This window comes from Crassostrea angulata, chromosome 6, assembly GCF_025612915.1.
Source record: "Crassostrea angulata isolate pt1a10 chromosome 6, ASM2561291v2, whole genome shotgun sequence".
Classification (NCBI taxonomy): domain Eukaryota; kingdom Metazoa; phylum Mollusca; class Bivalvia; order Ostreida; family Ostreidae; genus Magallana; species Magallana angulata.
Window position 1 is genome coordinate 39,113,824 of NC_069116.1, and position 21,647 is coordinate 39,135,470.

Sequence of the window (21,647 nt, forward strand, 5' to 3'; positions counted from 1 at the left end):
ACTTCCGGTCCATAAATTTATTTACAACTACGGTGCCTGAACTACTCGAAGGAAAAGGGTAACCATTTCTTTTTGTTTGTTTATTATTATTAACAATAACACAGATATGTCTAATCACTTGGCAAGAGAAAAGAACATAAATGCCCCAACATGGGGGAAAGCAAAATGGACATCCAGTAAAAATTAATTTGATATACATTCAATGAACAACAAAAAGCACCATCAAGTATTACTGTACATGTATACGACATTTTTTCCCACTTACATTGAAAATCTTCCATGCATTGGTAGGATGCTACAGTGTACATGTAGTCAAACACCTAATGAGAATTGTGAAGATCAGCAATACATAAGGAAATCTGAAAATCACTGGTAGTAATATACTGTTAAGATTTTCAGAACAGTTGGATGGGGATATACTCCTAAAATTAACAGATAGCACAATTTTCTTAGCATTCATTCACCAGAATAGTTATTTCTTCTTAAGTAGTAAATTTGCACAATTTTAATAAGATTTTTTTTTTAGATTGATTCATTCATGATTCAATCACTGTTGTATAAACTCTAAAGGGGGAAGGGGCATTTGTCGCATATCATTTACTTTCACTGAAAGAATGACCACAAAAAGTAACAATATTTCTAACAGCCAACTTACAAATATACATCCTCTATTTAATATCCTCTTGACTACCCAGTTATTTATTTCTTTCTAAAACTTCACGTAAATAATTCATGTATTGATTCATAAAACAGACTGTTGTCAGACAATGGCTGAGATGCTGTGGCGTCGGAAGCAAATTCAAAGTGGGGGGGGGGGGGGGGGGCACCCCCCCCCCCCCCCAGTTCCGACGCCTAAGAGATATACATCACATTAATGCTGGCAGTTGGAACATATGTAATCTAACAACTCAAGACCGACTAGTAAACATTACATGCACACTGTGCATCAAAAGAGAGAAAAATACATACATGGTATGAATATGAATTGATGTAAAGATTTCACACACAATACAGAACAGTAATATGTGCACCTCATAAATTAAAGTTAAAAAAAATGTTGGTATTTATAAACATCAATCATGAGATCAAAAATATTATGTACATCGGTCAAAATAAGTACTAAATTATACAGTTTTCGTGATTAGATGTAAAAGTACATCCCTCTTAAAGAAAAAAAATTAGCTCTCACAATTAAAATAAAATCAGATGCTCCGAGTTGAGGTAACTAAGTACGCATATGAAATTTAAAGCACATGTACTTTCTGTGGAATCATTTAAATTCATGGTGGTCAATTTTCGTAGATTGCTGGTGTTTTGCTTTTTCGTCAGATTTAATTTTGTGGATGCATTGGTTTCCAGTTTTAGTAAGAAAACTAATAACATTTTCAAGCTTTGTTTTTGTCAAGAATTTAAATGCATTGGAGGGGCTACCCACAAATACCATAAAAATTGAGCCACCACTAAATTTTAATGATTCCAAAGTATCCGGAAACTGCTATAAAAATTTTCTTATATAATTATCACATTTCTGCTTCTAGGATGTATACAGTTATTTTGATTTCCTCTCCACCCTCCAACCAACATAAATGTAAAGAAGTCTCAACTGCAACACTTTTCAAACTTTTTGATATTGGTAAATTCCTTTAAAAAAAAGTTTACCATTTTTCTCATAGAAATTGGTTTACAGTTCATTTATATGTATTCCTTATACCAATTTAATTCAACAACAAAACTTTTTTTACGCTTCACTGGATCATGAAGTACAACTCCAATACCAAGTGTCACAACCTCATTCCAGGATAATTCACAAATAAAAACTTCATAATAATAGGATGGACAAATCTCATCCAATTCACCTCTATGGCTAGACCAGATCACTTCTGAAACTCCCTCAGCAGATTATCCAGGTCGTCCCATGTGGTCTGTGTGTGTGTGTTGGAGAGACTGAGATCAGCGGTCTGAGTTTCTGTATTGGAGGAGTATATCACATCACTAAAATCACTCCCTACCCCCATCTCATTAACCTCCACACATGGCTGATTTGTCTGTGTTGAAGCGTGGTCACTTTGTCCAGTGGTCTGTGTGTGAATGCTGGTCAGAGAGAAGTCAAACATATCCATGAAGCTGTCCGTCTGGGTTGAGAGACTCTGGTACAGATCGTCTTCCATGGTCTGAGTTTGAATGCTGGTCAGTGAGAAATCGTTCATGAAGCTGGATTCCTCTGTAGAATCCAGAGACAGATCAGGCAAGGTCTGTGTTTCAATGTCATTGAATGTAAAGGAGTTGAAATCTGGATCTATGGAGGTCTGAGTCTCCATATTGTTTGCCCATGTTTCGATGTTATCCATATTGACGGTTTGGGTCTGAGTATCTGTAGACATATCAGTTGACCTTGTCTCTCTGTTAGACATTTGAAACAAATCATCCATATCAGTGGCAGAGCTCTGAGTCTGTACTTGGCTTTCCATTTGTCTGGGTCTGTCCAAATTTTCACATTGTGAAAGCAAGAATCTCCCAAAATCAGCCTCAAAAGTTTGTATTCCCATGTCATGCAATTTGCTACCACTGGAGGCATTTAGATCCAAAGCGTCACTTGCATGAGAGATCTGAGAAGACTTTGGCACCAGAGTATCATGTTTCTTTGAAAATGATGCTACAGTAGAGTCAGTCCTCTCTTCACCCTGTTCTTGCTGTTCTGTTACACTGAGAATTGGCCCTGTGTCTGAATCTGAGAAAGGACCCTCTCCAGGAGCAGTGATCCTAGTTTTGAACTGAACTGATTTAGAATTGCTTCTCCTTTCAGCACCCTCCTTACTTGTTCCTTTTGAGTTTTGTCCATTTTCGTTTGCAATGCTTTTTGAGAGTTGTGCTCCTCCGTCTTCCTTAGTCTGTGACATGGAGTCTATTCGTAAAAATATATCTGTTTGTGCTGCCTGCGTAGTTGAGCTCTTGCTGATATCCATCAGTGAGACATGTCTGAAATTATCCACCTGACACATGGAATCTATCTTAGAGGTGCTAAGGTCCGAGGTTTGAGACACAGAATCTGTTTTAGGTTCACTGAACAAAGATTTCCTCCTCCTCTTTTGTTTGCTAGCTCCTTCACTAAGCGTCTGAGTCTCTGTTGTACACTTTCTCCTCTTCCAACTTGGACCTTTCACTTGCGGTGTCATTTGTGTACCAACTGATTCCATCTGAATTGGAATATCAGCACATGCCATGGCTTTCTTTAAGATCATATCCCCTGTTTGGGTCTGAGCAACAGTACCAGACTGTTTCTTCTGCTGTGGCTTTATGCTGATAGCGGTTTGAATACCGGTCGATGACCAAGACTTTTCTAGCAGGGACGGCAATTCTTCGCCAGCGTCTAAATTCTTGTCTCCTATAGAGGCCTGGATACCCTCTGAAACAAATTCACACAAAGCAGAACCGCCTTGAATTGCGCCAGTCTCCATTGCTGGAGCAATCTCTGAGACCGCAGTTTCTATTTGAGAATTTGGACACAGAGGAACATTAAGGATAGGGGCAATCTTTTGCGGAACTATCAGTTTGACACTGGGCTTGGGCAAGAGTGGCTTCAGGGATAGAGATTTAGTCAGCACCTCTCTTTCCACTGGAGTCTGTGGGGTGACTTCCACTAGAATTACAGGCATTGATGTAGTTTGTGTTCCGATTGTTGTACCTTGGTGTCCAGAAGATTCTATAGAAGGCTTGGCATTTATTTTTTCCTCAACTCTGTTAAAAAATTTACATACATGTTATCACTTTATCCAAAAACATTTGGCAAGTGCATGATAATGCTATAAATCTCACAAAGATTTTTTTTTTATCATCACCATTTTAAATTTCAATCGTTTTTTACATGTATTATGTTCATCAAAATAAATAAATGATTTGAATCTGTTATGACTTTTAAAACATCTAAAATCAACTGTGCAACCATCCATTTATAAACAATATGAAAATTTAGCTTCTCTTTACATTGATTCAAATAATCATGCAAAAACATTGACTTTACTATGATTTATTTTACACAAAATTGAACAAGAGTATTAACCTATCTAGATCCAAATAAGTGGCATAGATAAAACATAATATGCTGATAAAATAGTTTTCCTGTAAAAGGTCAGTCTGACAGCAACCTGTACAGTCATGATGTTTTTACTAGAAGACGGTAGTGTATATGTAAAATCTACACTAATCAAATCGTAACTAAACCTGCATAACCAAAGAAAATTCAGATTCATTCAAAGAGCTTCTGTTAGTGGACAAGGTTATAACCCTCATATGATCATTTCCTTACATCTTGGGAGGTCTCTCTGGAGGTGTGTGACCCTTCCTGTAGCAATGGGTCTGCACAGCCTCGATGGTCGTATACTTGGCCTCGCAGTCTGTGCACTGGTAGATTTGTCCACATCGTCCCTGGTGAAGCCTCCTATCTCGATCCAGACCAAAACTCAGACCACACTTCTCACATTTGTACTTCTTCTCAGCATGGACTTTCATAAAATGCTGTCAAAATTTTTAATTACATATTAAATTGATAACAAGAAATCATATTGACGCAAAAAATATAATTGTTGTATGAATCATTGGTTGTTTACATAAAAACACACCACAAAGAAGAAAATAAGAGTTGGTTGTTCTAATTTTTATGGTAAATTTTAATATACTTTCAGCAACTTGTTTTGAAGTTTAACATTTTACTATTATCTTAAGAATCGATTTCGTTACTGTAAGCATTTCTAACGGAAATTGTATGATAATTGCCATAGTATAAAGTAATGGAGAACACATTGATTTGTACATTACTCTAATACAAAGTGCAACTCATCATTTTTCTCTTGGAGATTATGTATTTCAAACCATTTTGGGTTATTTCGGTTGCATTGTATTGAATGAAAACTTAATGTATTAGCATGATTTCAAGGGACCTCATAATAAAATAAAAATGTATTAGTTCAAATTTTCCAGTCAATTCAAATTTTCATTTCTGTCATATTCTTGCGTAAATAATTGATATAATGTCATTTCATGAAATTTTCTACCACATTTTACATGGAAGTATAATAAATACACACACAAACTTTTTTTATTTGACACGGCACATAGAAATTCAAAAATATCATTCATATAAAATTTAATGACATTCAGGTCTTTAATATTTTAGGTCTTTAGTATGTCCCGCATACCGATCCTGATGCATTGTTTTGAAAAGAATGAAGAACTCCGATATTTTCCGAATAGATTATAGTCTCGATAAAAACGCGCCAAATACGACAATTTACTAAGTTTGACCTGCTTTTCATTTACGAGTAAAAGAAAAAATATGTGATATTTTCTAAAAGGCATAAAACATATTTCTACATGCAAATTGACTTTTAATTCATAAAAATAAGCATAGTATTAATTCTAATAAAAAAGAACTATCCCGCAGAAACGCAGTAACAATATTTAAATGTGTATCAAATAACGGACCGCCTTCCGGCGGCCCGTAACAAGGGAGCAAACTGTTTTTTCATTTAAAAGAAACATGTATTTATTGGTGATTACACAAAATTGTCGTCAAAAATACATTTACCGTAGTTCAAGGTCTATGAATGGAAAGGGGGGATATATTTCTCTCATTGGAATTAGCTCCCTTTATTCCCAAACATAAACTATCATTGAAATATTAAATTTACTTCATGAAAATGATAAAATTCCAAATAAAATACATGCACTGGTCCTACCGTATAATGTTGCGGTAGTTAAATAATTTTGTCGAAAAATCTATCAATATGGAATATTTCCAGAAACTAATGTTACTGAGACATTCCGCCTTCAGATGTCGATTTCAGAGCATGCTACCATATGTAAACAGAAATACTGCAATACCGTAGAAACCGCGATGTGATAGGAAACAAGTATTTATCCAATAAATATCAACAGATTTCAAATAAGTAGAGAGTACACAAGCTTTTACAGAGCCAAATATTAAATTGTTGAACACTTAAACCTTACCTGTCGTAGGAGTTTAAGGCTAGTGAAACATCTGTCAGAAATTTGTTGACCCCCATATTTACAGGTGGACATTGGACAAAAACATAACAAGGTAACTTTGCTTCCATTGTTGTCTTTTAGGTTTACACCCTGAAACATACAGTGATGTTAATCATTTTAACTTTATTACCAATATAATGAAATTTCATTGCTTAATGTTTCATTGCCAAATGTGTTTCAAATTTCATGATGTTTAAATTGGATTGTAAAAATATGTATGCACTATTTCAGAAGAAGGGGTAAAAAAAAATTCTATCGTTTTTTATTATCGTAAACAAGGTCCTATGTATTGTTGCCAATGTTTATATTAAATAGTTTTACAGGTAAAGTCAATTCTGTGATTTTTGTTTTTTTACTATGAAAATAATATAAGATTTCTTAATTGACTAGACCTTTTCTTCTCCATGGAGATTTGATAATGAAAATAAATTCTAAATTGAAAAACCTGACGTCTTTGTCTTTTCAGAGACATCTCAGAACACTTCACAGCAGTTTTTCATATATTCTTTTAACACCATCACCAGTTTCATACAGTGAAGTGGTGCAGTTTGTTTACATGTAAAAATGGCGACTCTCGATCTTGACATTAATTCAACATACTTCATTTTCTTAAGTCGGTTAGCATGTTTTGAGGAAAGTCTGAGGCAAGTAAAGAGACAATTTCAGTATGAAATGCATGAAGAATGTTATGGTACTAATTTTTTCCACAGAATTTGAAAATAAGGTTAATCTGTCTAACACAATTAAGCGCAGATTTTTGTATGCCATAATTTGCAGAATTTTACAATGGGAGGCACTGTAGCACCCAGGTCGTCCATCCAAATTTTTTCAGACCAGGAGCTACAGACCTGCAGCTTATAATGAACTGCCTGCATCCATGACAAAGACTCAGACATATGTAGACATGTATACGTCCCTGGTTCATAAATGTCACAGGTATAATCTCAAAACTGCTTTAATCAATGGTTAGATCTAAGTTCAAAAACTTCTTTAATGAAAGATTAAGATAATTTAAACACATAAAACCATGGCATGCTTTGTTAGAACGACAGAAGACTTACCTCCGTGATCAACACATTGTGAATTTTTTTTAAATGCGAAGGGAAAAATCCAAGGCCTTTCAAAACCACATTGCAAGACGGTACAGGGCATTCGTATCTCGATCTGTCATTCTCTAACTCAGATATGGTGGGTCTTATCATTATTGCTCCGGTTTGCTGGTGGTCCCCCATTTGCCTGTTTTGAGTCCAAACGACATAGCTAGCGGATTGTCATCGGAAAACGTAAGCAGTGTGTAATGTTTAAAAATGTTTCAAAAGAAGTGAGATTTCCGGAATAGTGGTATATCTTATTTGCACCAAAACAATTGTTCATTTTTGTTTAATCAAATTATTTTGAAAAAGCTCATTCATGTACATCCGCACCAAAAAAAAGCATTTTATTGTGTTTCTTATTTAGAGTCTTCTTTTTTTTTTGACAATGTACTTGTTTTCATTTGTATTCACAATGGGTTTTTTTTTTGGTTTTTTTGGTTTTTTTAATTTTCCATTATTTATTTCAATTTCAACAGCAATACAATATCAAATATAGCTTAAACATTAGTATTACACAAGATATAATGTATATAAACAATCTTTTCCACAAAGACAAGAGACAAGGGATTCACACACATAGTCCAATCCGTAGTCCTTTGAACCCCTTGTCTTCCAACTGGAGGACTGCAACCCCCAGAATGTGGAATAAAAATTGATGAATGCATAAAGTTACATAATATAATTACTTAAAGTAAAGTACATATCATCAGTACATGTAATACTTCCAGCTTTTTTAAGAACACAATTTTCCACAATTAAGTTATTTTTCACGAAATATTTTAAATTTTCTTTTGACATTCTTTCTTGATTTATTCGACAAGACATTTTGTATTTATAAATTAAAAAGCAGATAAATGAAAAAATATTATTCAACCTTCTAGTTTTTACATTATTTTCATAATGGAACCCCAATACTATTATCTTCCATGATATTCCAAAATTAAAGAAATTTCCCACCTCTTGCCATATATGTTTTACTAATTTACAACTAAATAAAAGGTGTTCACAGTCTTCGACTGTTTGACAACATTCACATTCGGCTGATACATCTTTGTTCCACTTACTAACACTTAAATTATTCTTAAGTACACTGTTTAATAACTTATAATTGAATTCAGCAACTTTCTTATCATACATGCATTTTATTTTTTGATTATATATAGTTTTCCAAATATATAGCCGACATACCAAACAATTTGTTCCATCTGTTTTCATATACAGATCTCTTAAATTTCATATTCACAAAAATAGAATAATAAAAGTTACTCTTTAAACATTCTATATTTCTTCTAAGGCCATCTTTAAATATAAACCTAGTATTTTGTTGTATATTAATGTATTTTGCATAAGAACAATCAAATATTTCTATGTAATTCTTAAAACACGTTCTAAGCATAATATACTCACAAAAAATATTATTTTTCTTTTTCATGATGCTAGAAAAATAATTTATGTCATACAAATTCCCATCTGCATCAAAAATATCTTTCACATATAAAATACCACTTTTGATCCAATTTTCAAAGCACAATGGTTTTGATTTGTAAGTAAAAAGATTATTATTCCAGATAAATTCTGTTAAGAATTCATCTCTCTTCAGGTGATTTACTTGTCTCAATTTTTTACATTTGTTTAGAGCAATAAAAACTTCAACATAAAAGTGTGGAAGTTTTGTCATTATAAAAAAGTCTGATTTACTATGTTTACAATCACTTGTTTTTAACACATCATAGATTGAGAGATTTGTTTTATCAAGAATATCAGACAGGGTTCTGAATGTAATGCTTCTGTCGTCTAAAATACGTGAAATCCAAGATGCCAAGATATTTAGAGTCTAAATAATCATATCAGTACTAACGTTACACTCAGGTGCCAAAGTATGTCAATTTTTTTCTTTTCACTATATATTTCATTGAAAACCAACATTTTTCAAAGACTCATTCAAAAATAACCCCTTAACCGATTTTGAATCGAAAAAAACTTGGATTGATAAATTCAAAATTTCTCTAGCTTTTTGGCATGATATTTAAGAGTCGATGTTCACAATCCAAAGTAAGATTTTTCAGCTCGCATATTGCAAAATATATATAGTAGAAGTAGAACACTTATAAATATCTTCGTGTTGTGTTTATTCATTCATTCATCTTTTATTTCCTCCATTATGGAGATTAGAATAATACAAACAACAAGTACATTACAGTCAACGAGTCAAAATTATAAAATGAAGATGTGTATGTACATATAAGTAGTGATAAGGAATGAAATTACATGTAGGGTTGAAATATGAATTTTTACAAATGAATTGTCAAAAAACTATTTCAATGTATGTCAAAAGGTCTAGTGAGATATATATAGATGTTGATGTCAAATTCAATATACTTTAATCAATAAAAATTCCTTCAAAATCTGACAAAAATTAACAACAAAAATCCTTTTAAATATAAGTCTTGTTTTCAATGAGATATTTAGGGAAAAAAGAAAAGTTGATTTACTTTTGGCACGTTAGTGTATATATCAAAAACACTGCTTACTGGACAATATCAATTCGGCCACAAGAAATAGTAGGAGTTGTATATTTCTGAAGTGGTATTATCTTAAATTCTCGTTGATTAAATGAATCCTATACGTACTAATAAAACCCAGTGGCATATTATGAGACAGAATCAATTAAACGCACTAATTAGCTATTCCATAGCTTTTTTATAGAAAAATTCTATACTTTTAAGATGTTTCGTGATTGCTAACACGATCGAACTAGAATGGAACATGCACGTATAGTAAAAACAGGGAAGGGGGGCTGGTTCACTCATTTTTTATTTATTTTTTTTGAAAATCGTCATTTTCGGACAGTATAAAAATACTATTTGCATAAAAAGTTGATGTAGATCTATAGGCCAAAAATACTTCTGAATTTCAAGAAATAACACATAATCACACATCCCCTCTCAACGTTCTCTAGGGTATTACAGAGAATATTAAGAATTGTGAAGCTATATATAGTGATTCCCTTTTAGGGGGCAGGGATGGAGTGGTAGCCCCACCCCCACCTCCACCCCACGTCTCTTTCAAAACGATACTACGTGTACGTCTGTATCTCAAGGTATATTTTTCGTCATGCACCATTAACCATAAATTGATCAAAAATTGACCCATCTTTATCAATTACTCTATAAAATTTGTTGAATTGCAAGATGTTTCACGTTTTAATTCTAGAATATAGAGATTGATCATATTTTATTAATTATTATATAGATTTGTGTTAACACTGAAGAAGACTCTATATTCGGAATACTCATTTTAAAATATTTTTTTTTCCTTCCTTCACACTTCATATGAGTGAAGTTGTTTCTGTGAATTTTATTTTCTATGAAGATATTTTTCTATATTTATCTCATGAATTAAGGAAGAAACACTGATATGTGAATAGCATATACATGTATGAAAATAAGATGCCTTATTTCAAGAAAAGCATAACAATTTTTAATAACGGGGCTCATAGGCAGATGTTTTGCATTAAATCATGATTTAGATATTTATATATACTGGTTAATGTATTAGTTTTATTCTCTATTGGGTATAGGATGGTGACAATATATAGGGAGCTTGTTGTTAAATCATTGCTAATATAATATTGTAGATACTGACGCAGATTCAGCCACGGTATACATATGGTAATGATAAACTATTAGAATTTTCTCTCGTATGTTAAATATATACATTTTTAAAATAGTACTTTTATGTTTCATTAAAAAAGAATGCCTGTTGTATTTCTGTATATGAAAATTATGATTTTTAAAATTCCGCGAACAATTACATTGCTTTTATTTTATTGTTACCAAACTTTCTGCAATTTATGTTGGAAAAACAACGTAAATCAATATCAGGTTTTTGACAACATCAACAGAAAAGGCAAAATATACGAAACATATAGTTCGGGTTGACTCTGGTGCCCAAAAAGATGTAATACTCATTACTTTCTTTCACAAAATATTTAACCGTCGGACGGGTTTTTAAAAAAAATTAATATCAAAGATAATTGATGATTTAAATGATAATTACGTTTGCGTTTTATACAGGTTTGAAAACCGTGAAATACCGGTAAGATATCTGCGAAATTGTATACTCAGTATTCTACATGTATATATAAAAAGAGAGAAAACGAGTGTCAATTATAAAATGCCACAGAAACGTGATCTTTCTGTTATTTTTCGACTTGAGACATATATAAGGGGTTGTTAATGATATTAAATAAAAAAAATAAATTTAAATTTTAGAAAAATAATGGAAGGGGGGGGGGGTAGTGCACGGTCCTGTCCACAAGCACCTGTGATTTTTTTTGAATTCAATATCATAATATGTACTCGGCATCATAAATGAGTAAATATTGCATTACCTCGAGCCAAATTATTTTATTTGGTAATTGGTTGCATATATTCAAATTTATGTAAATATGGTATACATATGGAACCCCCCCCCCACTCCTCGCATTGAGACAACATTGCCCATCCCCGTCCGGGCCCCATTTTCAACTGTCAAGAAGCACATGCTATTCGTGAACCAAGTTCCTTATCGGGAATAGTATAATATTAAAAAGAATATTTGACGAAACGATATTATATGATATATCGAACAGCATAAATTTGTCTAGATAGAAATTCTTTATCTATTTAATTCATAAAAACTTAATTTATTAATGAACTATCGATTAACCTGTAAAAATAAAAAAAAAATGTTTTTAATTACGCTTTATCTCGATGACGTTTTGAGGATGGTGGAAAATTCCAGATTTGTTTTATGAATGTTTACGCATGCGCATGTCGGCTTCTTCGACGACAAGATTCGAAGTCAGCAAGTTATACAGATTGTGTCCGAATGTAAGTTAAACTGTGAGAACTACAACGAGGGAAAGTATCCCTTCTTTTATTTTTATCACGAAAACAAGTTTGAATGGATCCAAGAATAGCTTGGCCTTCACCGGAACAACTAGGAGTAGCAAATGACATTTGGACACGGATTATAGAAGCAAAGATAGGCGTGGATAACATGTCGTTGAATAATTCAAACCAAAATTTGAACTACAGACAACAGGATTTCATTTCGCTTAGTGTGAACAACAATTTAACTCAAAAACAAGCGCCTAGCAATTTTCAGATTCAACAAAACAAACGGAAACGCGAAAACAAGGCCAGTACATACGGCCTAAATCATTCGTCCTACAAACATTTTTTGGCCGAAAATGGTGGATTAACTCCCTGGATCCCAAACGGAAAAGTGTATCATCCTAGTGTTATAGGGTAAGTTTGATTTGACAGAGGCTGCTTGTTTTTTTTTTACTGAATTTTATTCATTCTCAGTCACGCCCACGCATTACCAGTCACTCGCAGGTCTCTCGAAGAATGTCAATTAAGTTAAAGAAGTAGGAGAACAGTTACTTTTGAATGATACCAGAACTTAAATGTTGAATTAAAAATCCTTTTTATTGTACATAATCGTTTTTCATGTCCTTATTTTGTTTGGTGTGAAAGAGAATTCAATAATTTATATTTTCAAGGTTACAGAACATATGTCCAGATGTGAAGCAATTTTAATTAATTTGTTTTTATGTTGGTAATGTTGATATGGTTCTTGTTGTTAAAAGAAAAGTGTACAAATGATAATTGATAGTCATGTTTCATTAGAATTTTTTATTATTCTCTCTTCACAAACATGACACTATCTATAAATCCAAACATCATACGAATGTTGGCTTAAAAAAACAACCAAAATTTCATTATTTTAAAACAAGAGGTCATAATATTGTTTTTTTATTAGAACCATTTTAACAAGAGCTTGGACTTTCGGTAGATGTGTCAAACAGCAATGTTATGTAGGCCTGTCTATTTCATTGCTGGCCACTCAGCCATGGCTCTTTGAAATCAACAAGATTTGTCCGGCTTTTGAGCAAAGACTACGCAATTGGTGCATATTTCGCTTGAAACTGCGTCATTTTTAACTTGTTTTGACGCAAGTAAGACCAGTAGATAGCTACGTCCAACCGAAAGTCCAAGGTCTTGTTAAAATGGTTCTAGTAGTATAGACTGTTAGAAAGAGGAATCTAATAACTGAATTCAAATACTTTCAGATGTTACATACTGGTATTTGATTATGAGAAATTTTTTTTTCAGGTTGCATGAAGAAATAAAAGACTTCTATGAATACATGTCACCAAAAGCAGAAGAAGCCAACATGAGAAATGAGGTTGTTCGAAGGATAAAAGATGTTGTAGAAGACCTTTGGCCAGAGGCAAAGGTGGGCAATGTCCTATGTTTTCATAATCCTTCAAGATATTGTGAAATAACTAAAGAAATTGACTTTCAAATTTGATACCATCCAATTTGTAATATGTTCAAAGTGTTTAACATATATAATATGAATAATGTTTCTTTTATCTTGTTTTCCAGGTGGAAATATTTGGAAGTTTCAAAACTGGGTTGTACTTGCCTACAAGGTAGGACATGCTTATGAAAAATGCACATATGTACATGTATCATCTGTAATAGTTTTGTTGTGATTTACTGCATAGAAATCTTTCACTCAGTATTGAAATATTATTTTGATAATTTGCAGTGACATAGATCTGGTTGTGTATGGAAAGTGGGACAGTTTACCTCTGTTTACGTTAGAAAAGGCACTGCGAGAAAGAGGATACGCTGATCCAGCCTCTGTGAAAGTTCTTGACAAAGCATCTGTAAGTATTCTGGAAAAATTGTTAAATAAAGAGAAATTAAGCATGCAGTTGTGTATTTTAATTCCATTTAAAAATATTATCCATTAAACACTAGTTTCAGTCTTGTAATGATCATTTGAAATTTTGTTATTGTTTCATATGATGTTTGTTTTGAAGTACTCTGTTGACATTGTTTTATTTTGACACAGGTCCCAATTATAAAAATGGTAGATCTGCAGACAGAAGTTAAAGTGGACATTAGTTTTAATACACAAAACTCTGTGGAAAGTGCTAACCTCATAACAGTATGGATTACTACGTCTATTGAGTGTTCTTACTTTGAGAGAAAAAGTCAGACAGTCTGTCAAACTCTCAGGGGGAAAAGCACATCTCTCAACACTATTTTATAAAAATTTTATAGTAAAGCCCCGGGTGTAGATTCACTCATTTCTTGCTGCATTGGAAAGAATTTAAAAATCTTTATAAATGAAATTCATATTTCCTAATCCATATTAAGCTTTCTGCATTTTGAGTTGTTGTATTGTAACATGTTGTGATGCATAAAGGTCAGAAATAAAAAATAAAAAAACATCACTGTATGAAACGATTGAAACCTTTGAACACTTTCTTGAATTATTTTTAGAAATACATGGAAGAGTTTCCCAACCTGAAGTACTTGGTTTTGGTGCTAAAACAGTTCCTCCTGCAGAGAGATCTGAATGAAGTGTTCACTGGAGGAATCAGTTCTTACAGCCTCATCTACATGACTGTCAGCTTCTTCCAGGTAATTGAATTTCTTAAAGGTTAATTGTATCAGATGTGTAGAACCAGACTTGATTGGAGTTTTCTTGTCCTAATGAAGTGGTCTTCCAACTACCAAATATGTGTTTTAAAAAAATGAGCAATTTTTTTAAGTTGTTGAGGTTTTTCTTTATTTGTAGTTTAAGCATTTTAGTTTTTGTGTGTTGAACTAAGTTTAGTTTAAAATTGCTGTTGTTTATATAATGAATAATCAGAAATCCATGATAAAACGTAGATTGGTTTTTGGTAATCAATACAATAGTTGTATGTAACATGTTTATTTTTAGCACATGGCTATATGTTTAAATGTTGTGAAATACTCCATGCATAAGCATTATTTAAAGGTCTATTGATAAAGGGGTAATTCTAAGAAATTTGTATTTTCACTTTGCATTTTGAGTACGCATTTTCAGAAAATGATGGAGGAAAAGATACTTTTTCTTTTAGCTTTGATTAAAATAATTGCTTTTTCTTTTAGCTTTGATTAAATTGGTATCATTTTTGGTTCGGTAAATCGTTAAATTAAATGTTTGAACAAAGTTTCAAAATTGAAAATCTATTTACAATTTTTAAGCGAATGATTTAAATCTGAATTTAGGGAAATTGCATAAAAAGTCAACAGAACAATATGTAAATAAATTTGATTATTGATATAAGGATTTCTGTGAATGTTAAATATATAAAAGGAAGTTGTTTTCTATACATATGATAACTTGTTCATAATTTTATTGAGATTGGATTTTTTCATGGAATGTTTTGAGTCTCCCTCCTTTGAATACTTGCTTGAAAAAGTACCTTGGTCATAATAAAATCTTTATATTTCACAGCTTCATCCAAGATTTGATGCACTGGATCCCAATGCAAATCTCGGAGTACTACTTGTCGAATTTTTTGAACTCTATGGAAGAAATTTCAATTATCTGAAGACAGGAATAAGGATAAAAGATGGTGGCGCATACTTAGCGAAAGATGATATTCAGAGATGTATGGAAAATGGCTACAGACCCTCTATGTTGTGTATCGAAGATCCACTGACAAAAGGTAAATTGTGAAATTCATAATACCAAATACACCGCTCTATGATTATGTCTTATTCATTAATCAGATGAATTTGCTTGTTATTTATTGATATCTTTGATGAAATACAAATGTCTTTTAAAAGAATTGTAAAGCTGTTTTGTTTTTCGAAGGCTTTACCCATATTGATATGTTTTTAAATGGGTTTTTTTTTCACCATGATTTAATTGTTTTCTAAAAACATAAATGACTTGTTTCTTACATTTTTTGAACTTTCAATGCCATTGCTCCTAGAGACACTCTTTGCATGATGGACAAAACTACACATTAAAAGGAAGCAATAATTTTTCAACATCTGACACATAAACAAGTTTTAGAACCATTTTAACAAGAGCTTGGACTTTGGGTAGTTGGTGTTAAACAGCATTGTGACGTAGGTCTGTCTATTTCATTGCAAGCTACTCGCCCATTGCTCTTTGAAATCAACAAGATTTGTCTGGCTTTTGAGCTAAAACTAAGCAATCGGTGTATATTTCATGTGAAACCAGCATCATTTTTAACTTGTTTTGATGCAAGAAATAGATAGTTACGTCCTACTGAAACTCCAAGGCCTTGTTAAAATGGTTCTAATATGGTAATCTTGAAATAAGATCAACATGTTGATATGGATCATGGGTCTACTTTAACTGATAACAATTTTTTATTATATTCTGTGGAATCATTAAATTTTATGAGGGTCAATTTTCGTGGATTGTTTAAATTTTACAGGTTCATACAAAAAGAAATATGACTTTATGACCCAAATTTATTAATTTGTTGAGGATGTTTGTTTGTGGATGAAACTTACCAAAGAATTCCATAAAAATAGAGAGCCACCATGAAATCTAATGATTCCACAGTATAAGAATTCTGTAGACTTTGTCAATTGAAATACATCTGTGTTCAACCTGATGTAATCAGGTGAAATAGAGGTACACTAGATTTGTCTGCAATCATCTTTGTTCGATTTTCTTATAGATATGACTGTTTTTGTAGGCAATGACATAGGGAGAAGTTCGTATGGTGCTATGCAAGTGAAGCAGGCATTTGATTACGCCTTTTTGGTCATGAATTATGCATTAGCCCCACAATTCATGTTTGCAAAGAAACGAACACATAGGTAACTATTTCAATGTATCATTAGTCAATTTTAACGTTATTGTCAAATGTTTAAAAAAAAATTAAAATCTTCAGTTCATTTTGTGAATTTAATATCTCAAAATGAGGAAAAACAGAGTAAGATATCAAGTTTTCGTGCATGTACAGTACTTAATTAAATGTTGTTGTTTTGTTATTTCCTTAGCATATTGGGACGAATCATTCGAGTGACCGATGAAGTGGTGGAATACAGACAGTGGATCAGGAAAACATTCCCTTGTGAGATAGTGGAGAACAACCAAGTGGACCCCAAAAGCAGGAGCTACGCCAGTGTGGCCAACAGCAGCAAAGCAGGGGGCTCCAAGGCAGACGTTATTGACAACTCTAAAAAGTTGGTTACCATGCAATTTTGTATTATTGAAAACTCAGTTATTGAAAGTTTGAATGTTGGAATACGGAGAAGGAATTGCTAGCAATGTTAAGAGTTTTTTTGAAATATGTATTTTGAGTTCTGTGAAGAAGAGGAACAACAATGTTAGCTCAGCCATGACTTTCTTACATATGTTAGTAGAAACCATTCACCAATTAATATTCGGGGGATTTTTGCACATAACTTGGATCATTTGTACTTGTCATATAACATATCAAGGATTAGAATGTAAAGTGTTCCTCGTGTTAAATGTAAATGATATAGCAGAGCAAAATTTCTGTAGTTCTTTGCATAATAAATGTCCATTTCACTGTAGATGTAATGAGGACGAGTCCAGACCATCTAATGCTGAGAGTGAGCAGTCAGATGGAAGCTCAGTTTACAAGTCAAGCAGTAGTTCTGCTAATAACAGCTCAACCTCAAGTCTCACCAGCGACACAGTGAGTACTTATTTCAATTCGGTTTCAGGGTAAATGGGTAGGAGGGGTTAATGGAGAAGTCATTTTGACTTTGTGTTGTACTAGAACCCTGTTTAAAGATGCAGACATCATGTATGTATTAAACTTCTTACTCATGTGGTGATTTCACATGATAGAGCTCTCTCCAGAGCCATGGAAATATATACAGCAAAAAATTAATATACTTTGTTCTAGAATATATGTGAAAGGACTTTTAAGGGAAATACCTAAAGAATTTCTGTTTGCTTGTAGGATTCAGAGCCTGATCCTCAACAACAGACACTCACAGAGACTAAAGTGACAAAGTCCACCCCGACTACTCCAGTGAAATCAGAGAAGAAGACTGCTGTAGTGAGTCAGGAGTACACACGGAGTAGAGACAGAACACATAGCAATAGTAAACAAAGGACTGGCTCAGCCAAAAGTCGCGATGCCAGCTGTAGCAGTGTGTCGTCCACGCACTCAGCTGGATCCAACAGAACTACGAGTAGTGTGAATGGTGGTCAGAATCCGCGTGCTTATAGTGGGTATGATAATCGTGTGAACAGCAATCGCAATTCTGGTCACTATGACAACGGACCATCCCGGAAACCATATCATGGAGGAAGTGCTCAAAACAAAAACAGCTACGAAAACCCACGAGTTTACACTAGGACTATCAGCAGTAGCAAGAAGAAGAAGAACAACTCGGGAAATGGATACGGATACAAGAAGGACAGCTATTCAAGTGTTAGCAGTCGCAGGTAACCCCTAGGGGAGCCCCAAAGAGGCAGTATTAGGTGGTGATCCTTGGAATGTGTATCAGAAGATCTGTGTGTGTTTGCAAGTGTGTGAGTGTACATTTTATATATATATATGTGAAACTGTGTGTTTGTTTATTTTGTGATGCCTCATTTAAAAAAAAACAAATTAGAGAAATGTGGCACTTAATACAAAAATGGAGCGAAAAAAATTGAGTGTGTGTTTGAAATCTATGTCCAAGAGAACCTAAGAGGAATCTGTAATTTGTCTCAAGATAACTCGTTGTGAAATTATGTGGATGAAATTAGGCATGGTGATATGATATATAAAATACATGCATTATCGGAATGTAATCATTGGTTTTAGTTGTTGATTATGTCATACCAAATATTTCATTATTTTTAAACCAATCCAAACCAGTCATGAAATATATGAAAATTCAAAGGACATGGTGTTTTAGTCATATGGTGCAAACTTGGGTAAAATAAATAACAGATATCCTCATGATCCTCATCACAGTCAAAGTATGTGATATTTAAATTTTGTGATATATTTTTTTCCTCTTCCATATCCATCATAGCTGTAATTAATCATCACCTTCCCATTTATATTAATTTTTTTAACAAACATGACAAAATGATTCATAAAACTCATGTTCTCTTCTTATTTAAAAAAAAAGCTAAACTATTAGGAAATCAAACTTGAGTAAATGATTGTGAACATTGATGTAATCTTTCAATTTCATTTTGGGGGAACTTTTCTTTTTTGTTATCAATTAAACAAAAGGGAAGATTCACAGAGGAATCTCAAGAAATAAAAAAAAAAGCACAATACAAACATATGCAAAAAAAGTCTCGACTTGTTCACTTTTTAATCATGCCATTTTTATTTCATACTTTTTTGTTGTTCTTTTTTAAAACTGTTTTTATTCATGTATTATAGCTTGTTTTAAAGCTGTACATTTTAAACAAGTTGTGTTGTTGAGAAGGTCGTGTTGAACACTGACTTCTTTTTTTCATAACAGTCTCGTTTTGTACACCGATGATGATCGTGTGGCGATTGTTTTCCTTGTGCCTTTTCAGAATTTGAAATACAAATAAAATCAAACAGGTGCTCTAATTTTTTTTTTTTAAAGATCAATGTGCAGAATAGATCAATTAAGCAACTATTGTACCAGCAATCAGAACTAGTGCTGCCCTGCTCTGGGTCTTAGTTTTTTTTTTGTTTTTTTTTGTTTAAGGTACTTCACTACACCTAGACTTATACTTTTAAGACACTACGTCACAAGATGGCGATTTAAATGTTTTGTTAAACCGTTTGTATCAATCAATTCAGATGTATATCGTCATAGCTCAGTGGCTAAAGTATGAGGCTTGTGAACCGCAGATCATGAGTTCGAATCTGCCTGGGCCTTTTTTTATGTTTACTGAATGAAATTTTTGAAAATATCATTTTTTTCTCTAAATTGCACATTTTTTCGCCAATTTGGCATATATACTTCTTATCCATTATGCTTTCAATCATAGTCAAGTAATTTTCTGCTGATTTGAGAGAATATTTCAAGGTGTAGTGAGGCACCTTAAATAATCCATAGCTTTTCCACCATTTTGGGGTCTTTTTCTCTCTAAATAAGGTCTAGTTTTAACTATATGTCTGAATTATTTTTAATTGTCAGCTCTGGTTCACTCTGAATATCAGATCTTTATTTCGCTGTAGCTCTCAAATTTGTGGCAAGCTCCTTTAGAATGACAGCTATTGTATGTGTATGTGTATATAGAAGAACATATGTTGTATTGATATTATTAATATTGTGCAATTATCATGAGTAACGGATACAAGTATATTACTTGAGAGAGATGTGACCAATATTAGGTATTATGAGAAAAAGATGATTAGTTTTGTGTTAAAGCATTGTATACTATGTTTTAGATTTAATGCCTGTTAGATCATGCTTGGGTATTAGAAAAAAAAATTACAAAATCAAAAAACTGTATGGAAAAACTTTGAAGAAAAAAAACTGCATTGGTTTTTTCATTTGTTGGTTATTTTATCATGAACCTGTATTGGTTTTTATGTACATGTATGTATGTTGAACAAATTGTAATCAAGAATGTTAGTCAGGAGCACATGAGGCCAGTGTTTGTATACTTTTTATCAGAATGCACATCTATTTATGGGTATGAATATAAGAAATCTGAAATGTTTAGAAAATTAAATGACCACAGCATAAATATTTTTTGTTTGAAGAATGATGATCCTTGAAATCCATTTCTTGACAAACAGCATTTGATAGAATGGGAGGCCCTTTTGATTTTAATTTTTTTTTTTATTCGGTCATCTTTTGTTTCCTTTCTAAATACAAAAAAGCAGTTGCTTGAAATGATCATTCTCGTTTAGCTTCAGTGGCATTATCCCTCTGTATGACAGAAAATGGTCTCTGTTTTTACTTTGCAAAGAGGTTTGTATGACAATCTTTAGAAAAATAGACAACATTCTTTAGCAATTGTATGATATTGATGTGGCATTAATATTTTAAGAAATTTTTTTTTCTTTTAAAGAATTTGATATCTTTTTTGGAAAAAGAAGTCAACAGCTTGTGACCTTGCTCTTTCAGTTCTGTCATACTTTTCAATCTTTCTCTGAACTCCAACTGTCAAATTTCATCCAAATCTTTTTTTTCTAATCATAACATTTGCTCCTCTAGTCATTTTTCACTATGTATATGTGTTGCTAACCTAGAGACGTTGAATCTAGGCTAATATGTTCACATGGTGGCAGCAGTCAATATAATGAATAATGAATCAGTGTTTAATGATTGGGTTTTTTTCTTTTATGGGTATAAAAATTTATCACATTTACTTGGCATATTTTCCATGGGTGGGGGTGGGGGAGAAATTTTGTTTTTTAGCATTCTATTTTTAAAATTCCAAAAGAAATGCCTTTGACTTCATGTGATTCTCAACTTGTGTGCAGGGAAGGTCTGTGCCATTCTTCAGTTATAATTATTGTTGATATGTTTTATTTCACAAAGTTTAAGTTGTCATCATTTTGTATTGAAATAAAAATCACCAAAAAAAAAGTTGAAAAAAAAATAAAGGCATTTAAAAAATAGATTTTGTGTTATTTTCTCTTTGTGTGGACAGTGAAAGATTAGATACATTCATTATGTAAAGAAGGTGACAACCAGGTTAAATTAATTGCTGATTTTCAGAGAATCAAGG

At 32.7% G+C, this 21,647-nt stretch overlaps 2 protein-coding genes across 2 annotated transcripts; one reads left to right on the top strand and one right to left on the bottom strand.

The window, feature by feature from the left end:
* Nucleotides 1-832: 832 nt before the first annotated feature.
* LOC128190632 (ATM interactor-like) lies at nucleotides 833-7,307 on the bottom strand. The gene is made up of 4 exons (XM_052862748.1): nucleotides 7,104-7,307; nucleotides 6,004-6,132; nucleotides 4,304-4,512; nucleotides 833-3,735 (listed from the first exon to the last, which is right to left on the bottom strand). The coding sequence occupies exons 1-4, from the start codon at nucleotides 7,272-7,274 to the stop codon at nucleotides 1,875-1,877; spliced, it is 2,370 nt and encodes a 789-aa protein (XP_052718708.1). The 5' UTR covers nucleotides 7,275-7,307; the 3' UTR covers nucleotides 833-1,874.
* A 4,651-nt stretch (nucleotides 7,308-11,958) lies between these two features.
* On the top strand, nucleotides 11,959-21,537 carry LOC128188855 (terminal nucleotidyltransferase 4B-like). Its single transcript, XM_052860148.1, has 11 exons — nucleotides 11,959-12,430; nucleotides 13,301-13,424; nucleotides 13,577-13,623; nucleotides 13,743-13,863; nucleotides 14,052-14,147; nucleotides 14,486-14,626; nucleotides 15,471-15,684; nucleotides 16,696-16,819; nucleotides 17,003-17,188; nucleotides 17,544-17,667; nucleotides 17,938-21,537. Exons 1-11 carry the CDS (start codon nucleotides 12,084-12,086, stop codon nucleotides 18,430-18,432), a joined length of 2,019 nt encoding a protein of 672 aa, XP_052716108.1. The 5' UTR covers nucleotides 11,959-12,083; the 3' UTR covers nucleotides 18,433-21,537.
* Nucleotides 21,538-21,647: the final 110 nt, after the last annotated feature.